General features: G+C 42.9%; 1 protein-coding gene across 1 annotated transcript; it reads right to left on the bottom strand.

Annotated features, from left to right (window-relative positions):
- Nucleotides 1-11,338: 11,338 nt before the first annotated feature.
- On the bottom strand, nucleotides 11,339-12,680 carry LOC133502087 (peptide deformylase, mitochondrial-like). The gene is made up of 2 exons (XM_061822488.1): nucleotides 12,212-12,680; nucleotides 11,339-12,003 (listed from the first exon to the last, which is right to left on the bottom strand). Exon 2 carries the CDS (start codon nucleotides 11,960-11,962, stop codon nucleotides 11,375-11,377), a length of 588 nt encoding a protein of 195 aa, XP_061678472.1. The 5' UTR covers nucleotides 11,963-12,003; nucleotides 12,212-12,680; the 3' UTR covers nucleotides 11,339-11,374.
- Between the last annotated feature and the right edge of the window lie 392 nt (nucleotides 12,681-13,072).

The following is a 13,072-nucleotide window of genomic DNA, read 5'->3' as shown; positions in this document are numbered from 1 at the left end:
AATTATCCTCTCCTCAACACCTCAATTTATTTGGTTTCAAACGCCCCTTACTTACATGGAATAAGGTGCACGTATGTGTGGAAGATTGCTGAGTACATGTGTGGTCAAGTTTGCAATCACTTCTTTAACAAACAACAAGTGCTCCTGGTTCTAACAGTTCTGCTGATTAGATGTTCTTGTTCTTTAGCTATAGCTCCTGTTAAAGTGTATGGAATGTCCAATTGCTAACACAAATTATCTAGACGAAAATATATGTACAACTGTACCATAAAATGCATAACCTTTTCGATGTTTATACCTAAAAATATGTATGATTGAAGTCCGCGAATTTTGACCTAGTTTCCTGTGTCTGAAAAACGCGTGTGCCTGACCTCTGAAGTCACTACAGGTAAACACATGGTAATGCAGATAGTTAATCATACAAGGAAAAGCAGACCCATCGGGCTGTACAATGAACGGCTGGGTGGTCGCGTACCTATTTACTAAATAACGGTGTTTGCATAATTTTAAAACAAGACCGAAAACTTCCTATATACATTCAGAATATCAAAGAACTTCACAAATCCTTACCAGTCTTTGTTTCCAAGACGAGGCATAGCCTGTTCCATGCGTTTTCTTCATGGCCAGCTATTTCGCCTGCATTTGAACGTGTATGCTGTCTAACTGGCTCAAATTGATAACCTTTAACCCCTTTATAAAGCTCATATTCTTCACAGTCTTAATGGGACCCTTCAGAATAATGTTCATTGCTTGAAATATCTGAAAATTCATAAGCGTTCTTACAATGTATTCCAATGGCCGACATGAAGTTTAAGTTCTGACGTCACGTCCCTTCTCGGGTTTTTACATTGTTTTTGTGTTTTTCCAGCACTGTGCGATAATTTTTTGCCGATAATCTAAAGAAAAAGTTTCCTTCATAACGAATTTCAGACTCAAATTCTGTATTAAAAAACACTATAATAGTCGCAAAAAAGTGCATTGAGGACTTTCCATACATCTAAACCGGCTGCCACGTTATGTGGAGCAGAGCAAAGCATTCGGCATTGGAAGCAGAAGCTTTTTTTTTTTTTTTGCAAATGTATGATAATTCTATTTACAATTATTCCTACATTTCCCTCTTATGTACATTTGCATAAATTCTCGTATCATTTAATACATCATCCTTTCGGCTTTATTCTACAGAATCCTACTTATGAAAACATAGTTACACTCTGAGGAAAACAGCACTAATTACTTGTAATCTGCTGGATCAGAGAACAGGTCTGGAAGAGAAGTCATAACGTTATCATCGTGGTCAACAATATCACCGTCATTACCTTGCTGTGCCAATAGTGTATATATTTCTACCAATTTTGAATTTGTCGGTGCAATAGCAGTGGTTCTAAGTCTGTTAAGTAATGCCCTTATGCAGGGAATACAACAACATCCACATAATGTAAGAATAGCTGCAAACACAGCTATAGGAACCAGAACAGAGATCACCCACATTTTTATATTTCCCAGTGGTTTTCCCACCACTCAGACCAGGCTAATGTGTTCACACTAGAGTGCTTCTTCATCTTGTGGTTAAGGGTGCAGAGGCCTTCAATTGCCCTTGTGAATGAACCATCACGTGCTGTGTTATTTGGAATGAACATACAACACTGGTCCCTGAACATTGAACAGATGCCACCCTTTTTGGCCAGGAGCATGTCGACTGCTATGCAGTTCTGGAACGGCACGAGTGAGGTTGCAGCACATTGTTTTCTTATGGCAATAAAGCCTGCTTTCCTATAGTTACCTCGTTTCTTTAAATTGTAATGTACAGTCAAGAAAATAAGTATTTGAACACCCTGCTATATCATAGCTATGCTATATACAAGTTCTCCCACTTAGAAATCATGGAGGAGTCTGAAATTTTCATTGTAGGTTTATGGGCAGATGAGACCAAAATGAAACTTTTCGGTCATAATTCCACTAACGGTGTTTGGAGGAAGACGAATGATGAGTTCCCTCCCAAGAACACCATCTCTACTGTGAAGCATGGGGGTGTTATCATCATGCTTTGGGGGTGTTTTTCTGCACATGGGACAGGACGACTGCAGTGTATTAAGGAGAGGATGACTGCGGCCATGTATTGTGAGATTTTGGGGAACAACCTCTTGAAGATGGGTCGTGGCTTGGTCTTTCAACATGACAATGACCTGAAGCACACAGCCAGTAAAACCAAGTAGTGGCTCCGTAAGAAGCATATCAAGGTTCTGGTGTGGCCCAGCCAATCTCCAGACCTAAACCCAATAGAAAATCTTTGGACGGAGCTGAAACTCCGTGTTTCTCAGCGACAGCCCAGAACCCTGTCTGATTTAGAGAAGATCTGTGTGGAGGAATGGGCCAAAATCCCTCCTGCAGTATGTGCAAACCTGGTGAACAACTATTGGAAACATCTGACCTCTGGAATTGCAAACAAAGGCTACCGTACTCAAATATTAACATTGGTTTTCTCAGGTGTTCAAATACTCATTTGCAGCTGTATCACAAATAAATCATTAAAAAAAAAATCATACATTGTGATTTCTGGATTTTATCTCTCTCACAGTGGACATCTACGATGAAAATTTCAGACCCCTCTACGATTTCTAAGTGGCAGAACTTTGAATATAGCAGGGTGTTGAAATACTTAAGTCATGCTATAGGCCCTTCATCAGTCTGCAACTTTTGGAATGGACCAAAGATGGACATTCAGCATCTGCTGGTTTGATGTCAACCTCTTGTGCAGAAGATGCTTCCTGCAACATATGTAATTAATAAAGAAAAATAAGGTTCAAAGTTTCTTAAATGAGAAAAAAATGTGTAGACAAAAGCACAGGTTTATTACAGTCTATTTCATGGTGCACAAATTATTTTTTTTATAAATTGCAAACAGGTCTCCTATTCTGTGGGTGACTAGTATGTAATACTGCTTGTTTTAATACTACGTAGTCCATCCATCCATTTTCTTGGCTGCTTATCCTCACAAGGGTCACAAGAGTGCTCGAGCCTATCCCAGCTGTCAACGGGCAAGAGGCAGGCACATTGAGACAAACAGCTGCACTCACGATCAAACCTAGGAGCAATTTAGAGAGTCCAATTAATGTTGCATGTTTTTGGGATGTGGGAGGAAACTGGAGTGGCTGAAGAAAACCCACGCAGGTGTAGCCAGGCCAGTCCACACACCCTGGCTACACTGCGATGTGTTCTGGTGCATAGAGGGAGACTGGACACAAAGGGAATTTTGTGCTGGTGCTTGATTACCACCTGCTGTCTCAGTTAAGATGTCATCATGTTCTGCCCCACTCATGTTCTGAACACTGGCTTGAGAGTCATTATGATCATCTATTGAACACTGGCTTGAGAGTCATGATCATCTATTGTGAGTGACCTGGAATCTACCTTGGAGTCAAGTGAGTCTCTCAGAGGTAAATCCTCCTCCCTCTGCCCTGTGAAGTTTTGAAACAATGTGAAGTTGACAGCTGCCATGTAAGGAGAGACATCTGGTAGCTTGCAAATTCTTTTTAGCGTGAGGGGCTTCTCTGTGATATTTGTCACTCTAATAGGAGTCCAACCATCACCCCACAAATTTGTGATCACTCTGCCGACTATAATGCCTCAAGGGGCACACTTTGACGAAATGGGGTCCACCATCACTGTACTGCCAGGTGACATAGGGACATTACCTGGTAACCTGCCCCACAACAGATACTGCTTTTGAGGTTGTAATGTGACTGCCTGAGTCAACTTGACTGTGCTCACTATGCCTGGTACGCCCTCCCCTTTCCACCTTGTGAGGCCAGCCATCACAGCCAAGAACTGTTCACACTCGACCGACTCCTGTCCATTGCATGAGAGAGGTTTCCAGTAAGTGTCATAATTTTTCATCTGACGGACCACATACTTCAACAGGTTGGTGCCTAACGATGACCAGCGACCACTAGGGCGGGCACCATACACTTGATCCCAAACAATCCCAGCTCCATATCATGCATGCACTTGGGGCTCACCTGCACTCCTCCACAGCCGACAAGGACAATGCGCTGTGTCATTTCTTGCTGTTGTGTCAGAATATTTTCAGATAAGAGTCTTCGTTCTGCCACCTCACTTATTGTACACACCATTGATCCAGAGTCAAGTAGTCCTTGCAGCTGGACAAATCCATTTACAGTCACTGGTGCATGGAGTAATTCACCAAAGACTTTGACTCTGTGAATGTTTTGGACAATTACTGTACAGTCATCAGGCATTGCTTTGCACACATTTGAGTACACCTCCTTTCCATCTTCACCACATTTGAGGGTTATGTCTTTAGTGCCCACACATCCCCTCCTAGGTGTGAGCCATTTAGTTTAAAAGTGCTGTATCTTGTTCTACTCTAGGTTGGGACTGGTTGTAGTGGGGTGGGGCATTGCGACTTGGCTTATGTTGTCTGCATTCTCTCCTCCAGTCTTTTGAGAGTGTTCATGGGGTGGAATGCCCCTTTTCTTCAGATAAATATCCATAACTTCCTCCCATTCATGTACTGTGTATTTGTCCATCCCGTCACCCCTGAAGTGCAGTGGCTCTTTGACATCTGCCTGCGTGACAAGCTTCAGCCATTTCAGATTTAACTCAGGATGACCCTCTCCTACATTTACATTGGTGTAGAGGCACTTCTGCCACTCTGATTACTTGCCTTCTTTTGTATCTGGTTTTCAACGCTCTCGCCGATTTGATGCGCTAATTGAGATATTAGATTTCCCATGTCTAGAGAGCTGAGGTCCTCACTAAAATTGTGTTGCATGGAAGAATGTGGGTCAGCGTGTATGTGAGTGGAAAATGAGGTACGGGGACACCCTGGCTACACTGCGTTGTGTTCTGGTGCATAGAGGGAGACTGGACACAGAGGGACGCTGGACAGAGGTTGCTGTCTGACTGGTGTTTTATTCCTGCATCATATGAAATGAAATAAAGAGTGTGAGCTTCATGCCATCCAAAGGGGCACTTCTCGCAATCATATTAATGGCCGACTGATGAGACTTGACTTACATCATTCAAAAAAATCGTTTTCAAAATAAAAGCGATGACTTTCCAAATAAAGAAAATATCAAGTATAATGCCAAAATAAATAAACATGTCAGATTGGACATTAAATTACAATAGTGAAGACAATCCAAAACACAATGTGAGGAATTTTGGTGAAATTGATAAAAAAAAAACAATATAACCAACTCTCGTTTCTCTTGTATGTTACACAGGCATGGAGAGAACATGCAAACGCCACACAGGGAAGGCTGGGAGTGAGCATGGGTCCTCAGCACTGTAAGGACAATGGTTTCCAGCTGCTCCGCCATGCTGCCATTTGTACACATTATTATCCTGTTTTTCTAGTTGAGAATGGTCAAATTCTTCTTCTTCTTTTCCTTTCGGCTTGTCCCGTTAGGGGTCGCCACAGCATGTCATCTTTTGCCATCTTAGCCTATCTCCTGCATCTTCCTCTCTAACCCCAACTGCCCTCATGTCTTCCCTCACCACATCCATAAACCTTCTCTTTGGTCTTCCTCTCGCTCTTTTGCCTGGGAGCTCCATCCTCAGCATCCTTCTACCAATATACTCACTCTCTCGCCTCTGAACATGTCCAAACCATCGAAGTCTGCTCTCTCGAATCTTGTCTCCAAAACATCCAGCTTTGGCTGTCCCTCGAATGAGCTCATTTCTAATCCTATCCAACCTGGTCACTCCGAGCGAGAACCTCAACATCTTCATTTCTGCCACCTCCAGTTCAGCTTCCTGTTGTTTCTTCAGTGCCACTGTCTCTAATCCGTACATCATGGCCGGCCTCACCACTGTTTTGTAAACTTTGCCCTTCATCCTAGCAGACACTCTTCTGTCACATAACACACCAGACACCTTTCGCCAGCTGTTCCAACCTGCTTGGACCCGTTTCTTCACTTCCTGACCACACTCTCCATTGCTCTGTATTGTTGACCCCAAGTATTTAAAGTCGTCCACCCTCGCTATCTCTTCTCCCTGTAGCCTCACTCTTCCCCCTCTACTTTTCTCATTCACGCACATATATTCTGTTTTACTTCGGCTAATCTTCATTCCTCTCCTTTCCAGTGCATGTCTCCATCTTTCCAATTGTTCCTCTGCGTGCTCCCTGCTTTCACTGCATATGACAATATCATCTGCGAACATCATGGTCCAAGGGGATTCCAGTCTAACCTCATCTGTCAGCCTATCCATTACCACTGCAAACAGGAAGGGGCTCAGAGCTGATCCCTGATGCAGTCCCACCTCCACCTTAAATTCCTCTGTCACACCTAAGGCACACCTCAACATTGTTCTGCTGCCATCATACATGTCCTGTACTATTTTAACATACTTCTCTGCCACACCAGACTTACGCATGCAGTACCACAGTTCCTCTCTTGGTACTCTGTCATAGGCTTTCTCTAGATCCACAAAGACACAATGTAGCTCCTTCTGACCTTCTCTGTATTTTTCCACGAGCATCCTCAAGGCAAATAATGCATCTGTGGTACTCTTTCTAGGCATGAAACCATACTGTTGCTCGCAGATACTTACTTCTGTCCTGAGTCTAGCCTCCACTACTCTTTCCCATAACTTTATTGTGTGGCTCATCAACTTTATTCCTCTATAGTTCCCACAGCTCTGAACATCCCCTTTGTTCTTAAAAATGGGAACTAGAACACTTTTCCTCCATTCTTCAGGCATCTTTTCGCCCGCTAGTATTCTGTTGAATAAGTTGGTCAAAAACTCCACAGCCATCTCTCCAAATTGCTTCCATACCTCTACCGGTATGTCATCAGGACCAACTGCCTTTCCAGTTTTCATCCTTTGTAGTGCCTTTCTGTCTTCCCCCTTAGTAATCATTTCCACTTCCTGGTCCTTCACTCTTGCCTCTTCAACTCTTCCTTCTCTCTCATTTTCTTCATTCATCAACTTCTCAAAGTATTCTTTCCATCTATTTAGTACACTACCGGCACCAGTCAACACATTTCCATCTCTATCCTTAATCACCCTGACCTGCTGCACATCCTTCCCATCTCTATCCCTCTGTCTGGCCAACCTGTAGAGATCCTTTTCTCCTTCTTTCGTGTCCAACCTGGTGTACATGTCTTCATATGCCTCTTGTTTAGCCTTTGCCACCTCTACCTTTGCCCTACGTCGCATCTCGATGTACTCCTTTCGCCTCTCCTCAGTCCTCTCAGTATCCCACTTCTTCTTCGCTAATCTCTTTCCTTGTATGACTCCCTGTATTTTGGGGTTCCACCACCAAGTCTCCTTCTCCCCTTTCCTACCAGATGACACACCAAGTACTCTCCTGCCTGTCTCTCTGATCACCTTGGCTGTCGTCGTCCAGTCTTCCGGGAGCTTCGGTTGCGTTAAAACATTTTTCACTAAGAATGACGTGCTTCTATCATTCAACCATGCAAACAGTGTTAAAAGTTTTCAGGATAAAAAATACAAACCTACGCAACGTTTCTTTTAACAAAAGCTCCTCGCAGTTTTGGTACTTTCTGGGGGTTGCTGAGCTTGTCGAAGCGTGTCCGGTTCAGCGGCCGATCAAAGTTTGTAACTTTAGCAACAGCAATCAGTTTAGGTGTTGAAACTGCCTGTATGGTAGGCACTGATCCAGGTTTTAACAGATTTTTAAAAACCATCTCAGACATGAGTCCACCAGTAAAAGAATCCAGGGTGAAATGTTCACTGACATGACAGACTGCTGAGCGCGGAATTCTCGAAACGAATAGGTTTTTTTCGGCGTAAATATGAAAGGCTCCAGGCTAATGCTAGTCCCGCAACAGGATGTTTACCTGTAGTGATGACAGAGGTCAGCCACACGAAAGGAGGCGTTTTTCAGACATGGGAAACTAGGTCAAAGTTAGCGGACATTATTTCATGAATGCCTATATTTTTTGGTAAAAACATCGAAAGGTTTATGTATTTTATGGTACAGTTGAACATATATTTTTGTCTCTAAGATAATTTGCGTTAGAAATTTGACATTCCTTACACTTTCAACCAAAGTGAAGAAAAAAGGTTTGGTCATCATAGATGCCTTTTCAAAATGGATAGTATTCTTCCCAACCAAACATCCAGATGCATTGACTGTGGCAAAGGCACTTTGCAAAGATATCATTCCTAGATATGGTATTTCTGAAAAATATACAGCAATAATGGTTTGGAAATATTAAAGCTGTATATAAATATCACAAGCACACAGGGCTAACACTGTATGCAACATTGTTTAGAAGGCCTTAAAAACTACCTTGATTTAAGAATCAATAGGAAATGGCAATGACTAAATGCTTAAAAACAGCTGTTGGGTGTTACATGGCAATGCTATCCGTTATTGTAATTGCTAATAATTGTTCCAGTGGTACTTGTGGGAACTACCCAAGGGCCCAGAAAAGAAATTGGATAACTACATACAAACAACTGAATTTGAGTTCATTAAAATTAATGACACGGTAGATCTGTAAACGTAAAACCAGATTCTTGTGACAATAATCAGGGCATGAGAGTTGGCTTACAAGTGTGTGTATGCCTGCGAATAGAACTGCGAATAGATAAGGATTCTTTGGGCTTACGTGTCTTCCAAAAATTCTCAATTCTCTGTGTATATTTGTGCAGGTCCCAAACTACAACAACCTGCCATTGAAACTGTTTTGAAGTGAAAGGGAGTGATTGCCTATTTAAACACTAAATCAGATGTAGAAAATTTGTTTCAAATTGCAACAGGCATTCCCGGACAAACTAATAATTGGCTTCTTATGATAAAACAAGCAGCAAAGGCTTCAGCAAAGGGTTGTGTTGTTTGCATGGGTAAACCTGTCTAACTTGTTTCCAGATCCAGATTAGGGGTAAAAAGCTTTTTCTCTGAGTGTAGATGTACTTGTTTTCATAAAAAATGTTTCTGTAACTGGAAATTGGTAGAGGTTTCTAGATGATATAAGAATTTGTGTAAATACATAATAAACGGGAGGGAAATGTTACAATTATTGTAAATATATTTATCATGCATTTGCTGCAAAGCCAAAGTATTATCCTTGCTCCAGAATTCTCTTCGCGAACGGGATGTGTTGCCCACACTCAGCAGATGGCGCCTGGACCATCAGAGAAGGAGCCACTTCCTGCTTTCCCAAGGAGTGAACAAGGACAGTTCACTGGCTGGACTGCAACATGGACAATAGTCTTCATCCTTTCCATCAGACCTAAAATTGCATTCAGGCTAGGAGAGGGGGAGCCAACATCTACAGCAGATTGTTTAATACTCTTAGTCATAGAGGGGAAATTGGGAGGTATTGATGCCTCCAATGAGGTAGGAAGAGATGCAGGACATTTAAAGTGCTCACATATTCCATTTGTCATTAGCTTTGATTTGTTTGGATGAAGCAAATGAGTCTGTCTGCACCTTGTCTCTTGTTCCTCTAATTGTTGGGGATTTGAAGATTTGAGATCAGATTTTAAATAGACACTTCCACACCACACATCCACCAAGCCGCACCACCTTCCCACCGTTTAACAACCATAAAAGTGACGTTAGACAGATCTTCAAACGTCAAAAGATCAACAAAGTGCCGGGCCCAGACCTTGTGTCCCCACCCTGAATCAAAGTCTGCACAGACCAACTTGCTCCTGTATTAACAAAGATATTCAACAGGTCTCTACAACTGTGTGAAGTACCAACCTGCTTCAAACTCTCCAGCATTATACCGGTCCCCAAAAAAGCAGCAGTCTCCGGTCTTAATGACTGCAGGCCTGTTGCCTTGAATGAAGTCCTCTGAATGCCTTGTGCTGGACCACCTCAAGACCGTCACAGGTCCCCAACTGGACCCACTGCAGTTTGCCTGTCGAGCTAACAGGTCTGCGGATGAACAACATGGGTCTGCACTTCATTCTTGAACATCTTGACAGTGAGGGTACCTATGCGAGGATCCTGTTCGTGGACTTCAGCTCTGCATTTAACACAATCATCCCTGATCTCCTTTCCTCCAAACTTTTCCAGCTCGCCGTCTCGCCCGCCATCTCCCGGTGGATCTACAACTTCCTGACACCATGTCCATGCGCACTATAAGCACAGGGGCATCCCAAGGTTGTGTCCTCTCCCCTCTGCTCTTCTCGCTCTACACGAACGACTGTACCTTGTGTCATCCGACTGTCAAACTCCTGAAGTTCGCAGATGACACCACGGTCATTGGCCTCATCAAAGACGGCGACGAGTCTGTGTATCGACGGGAAGTGGTGAGAATGGAGCTTTCGTGTGGTCAACACAACCTGGCGTTGAACACTCTAAAGACTGTAGATTGTGGACTTCAGGAGGCATCCTTCACCCCAGCTGCCCCTGACACTGTCCAACTGTCTTGTGTCAACCGCCGAGACCTTCAAATTGTTGGGAATTACAGTCTCAGAGGACCTGAAGTGGGGGGAGGATCATCAACTGCATCCTCAAAAAACTCAGCAAAGGATGGACTCTTGCAGCTTCTGAGGAAGCATGGCCTGTCACAAGAGCTGCTGAGACAGTTCTACACAGTGGTCATCCAATCAGTACTGTGTACCTCCATCACAGTCTGGTTTGGGGCCGCCACAAAGAAGGACAAACTCAGACTGCAACGGACAATCAAAACCGCTGAACGGATCATCAGCACCACGCTATGTTCAACTGTATCATAAAATGCATAAACGTTTTGATGTTTTTACCCAAAAATATAGGCGTTTATGAATTAAAGTCCGCTAACTTTGACCTAGTTTCCCATGTCTGAAAAACGCCTCCTTTCATGTGGTGTCACTACAGGAAAACATCCTGTTGTGGGACTAGCATTAGTCTGGTTTTCTCAGGTGTTCAAATACTTATTTGCAGCTGTATCACACAAATCGTTAAAAAATCATACATTGTGATTTCTGGATTTTTCTTCTTAGATTATCTCTCTCACAGGCGACATGCACCTATGATGAAAATTTCAGACCCCTCCATGATTTCTAAGTGGGAGAACTTACAATATTGCAGGGAGTTCAATTACTTATTTTCTTCACTGATTCTTCTTCATCTTCATTTCCTTCCGGGTTGTGCTGTTGAGGGTCGCCACAGCGTGCCATCTTTTTCCATGTAAACCTTTCTCCTGCATCATCCTCTCTAACACTAACTGTCCTCGTGTCTTAGGCTCATATTTGTTTGGCAGAGTTTTAAACTGGATGCCCTTCCTGGCACAACCCTCTGCATTTATCTGGGTTTGGGATTGGCCTACAGATTGCACTCATAGGCCTGCATTAATGAACTTCACCAATTGCCCTGTTGTCTCTACTTCTTTTCCTTTCGGCTTGTCCCATTAGATTATTCTTACTACAAAATTTAACTCATTTAGAACTTGAATGCTGTACCAGATACTTCCACAGATAGGTAACGTGGAACTGTAGCAGAAAAGCCAGAGATGCTCTCACAGGCCTCTTGAAAAAGCACTGTCTGCCAATCTAACACTCTTAGCTCTGGGTTGACAAATATTCTCAGTGGTTGAATGGTGAGTCCATGAACTTTCCTAGATATAGATGAATGCTCAGCCAACATCTTCTGAGGATACTCTAGGGCCAGGATTCGAAGTGGCACCCCAATCTGAGGAGCACTAATTCCAACACACTCAAATTTACGCATGACTTTGACCATAGTGTTTATTACCTTCTGGACCTCAGGCCCTTTAATAGCTGCAGGGTCAACTGCTACAGCTCTTGATCGCAGCACTGGGTCCCCTACCTGACACACGTGATTGAACGGAGGACTGGGAGGAGATAGAATCTTTTGCTTAATGTACTTAAAGTAGGAACGTACCTTGATGTTGGTGGAGTAAGTGTTTGCAACAAATATATGTGAATTTGATGGAAAATGAGTGGAAAGAGGTGCACAAAGTCTCAAACCCAAGTGAGACAGATGAAGTACTGAAGAACATCGGGCCATAGTGGGGCCAGACCCAGGAAGTCAGGAAAAGATGCCTAATTCTGCAAGAATATGATACAGAAGAATTGATTTAGAAACATGTACTCTGAACTACTCACACCTATTTTATCAGTTCATGTATGGCCAAGTAAAAAACGTTAGAGCTCAAAATTGCTGAACATCTCTTCCAAGGTGGACCCCGTAATTCATGTGTGATAGGGGACCGCTTTGTAAAGTCTAATCTCCTAACGTTATTCCACGTTTTCTTACCCTTTGATGAAATACAACACAAGGCAAGGAGAGATGAAGGGTGCCTCCTTTTGAATGTGAAAAAAGCAGCAAATGAATTAAACTCCATTGTTCTGACATGATGTTATGGCGCGACGGTGAGTAATTCTGACCCAAGTCTCTAGCTTGCGAAATTTACCTGCAAAATATTAACAAATATAAAATGAATGGTTAGGTTATCTTTTAATATATTTCAGATTCTACACATTTTGTATTCCAGAATGATTAAACAAGGAACAAAAGGAATTTATTACTATTTTAGTTATCATGATAAAAGTATATGATTACTTCTATAGTTGCTGTAAGGATTGTTTTATCATGCGTTTGTTTCTGTTAGTCTTAGTCTGAATCATTCTCTTTGTGAGCTGCGTGCGTATCTTGAAGTGTGACCCAGTGACACCTGGGAGGCGATGCCCCCCCTGCCGACCTCAAGCTGATACTCCTGAACACTAGGAAGCGTTGTCTCCATCCTGGTCTCACCATGTTTCCCTTCTGATCTTAAGCAGATACTCCTCAACGATGGGAGGAGATAACGCCCTTCTACCGCAAGAGGATACCCCAAATGCCATGGTTTTTCTCTTGTGGGTTTACCAGGACACTCTTGCAGCCTTGAAGAAACATGTACCTTTGTGTTTATGTGCTGTTGGTGTAGCCATCTGTCAGCATTTTCACGGTGTAACCACGTAACCCTTTGACCTAAGAATGCAATAAAAAAAAGAGCAGACAGGGACTACCACTTTGGCAGTCTGAGAAGCGCACTCACACATGGTGTCTTCCATCTGTCCCTCGCGAGAAAGACAATCTTGGTTGGTTTGAGTTCACTCTCTACAATCCTCAGGCTTG

This window comes from Syngnathoides biaculeatus, chromosome 6 (genome assembly GCF_019802595.1).
Source record: "Syngnathoides biaculeatus isolate LvHL_M chromosome 6, ASM1980259v1, whole genome shotgun sequence".
In the NCBI taxonomy this organism is placed as follows: Eukaryota; Metazoa; Chordata; class Actinopteri; order Syngnathiformes; family Syngnathidae; genus Syngnathoides; species Syngnathoides biaculeatus.
This window is presented reverse-complemented; position numbering and strand designations above follow the sequence as displayed.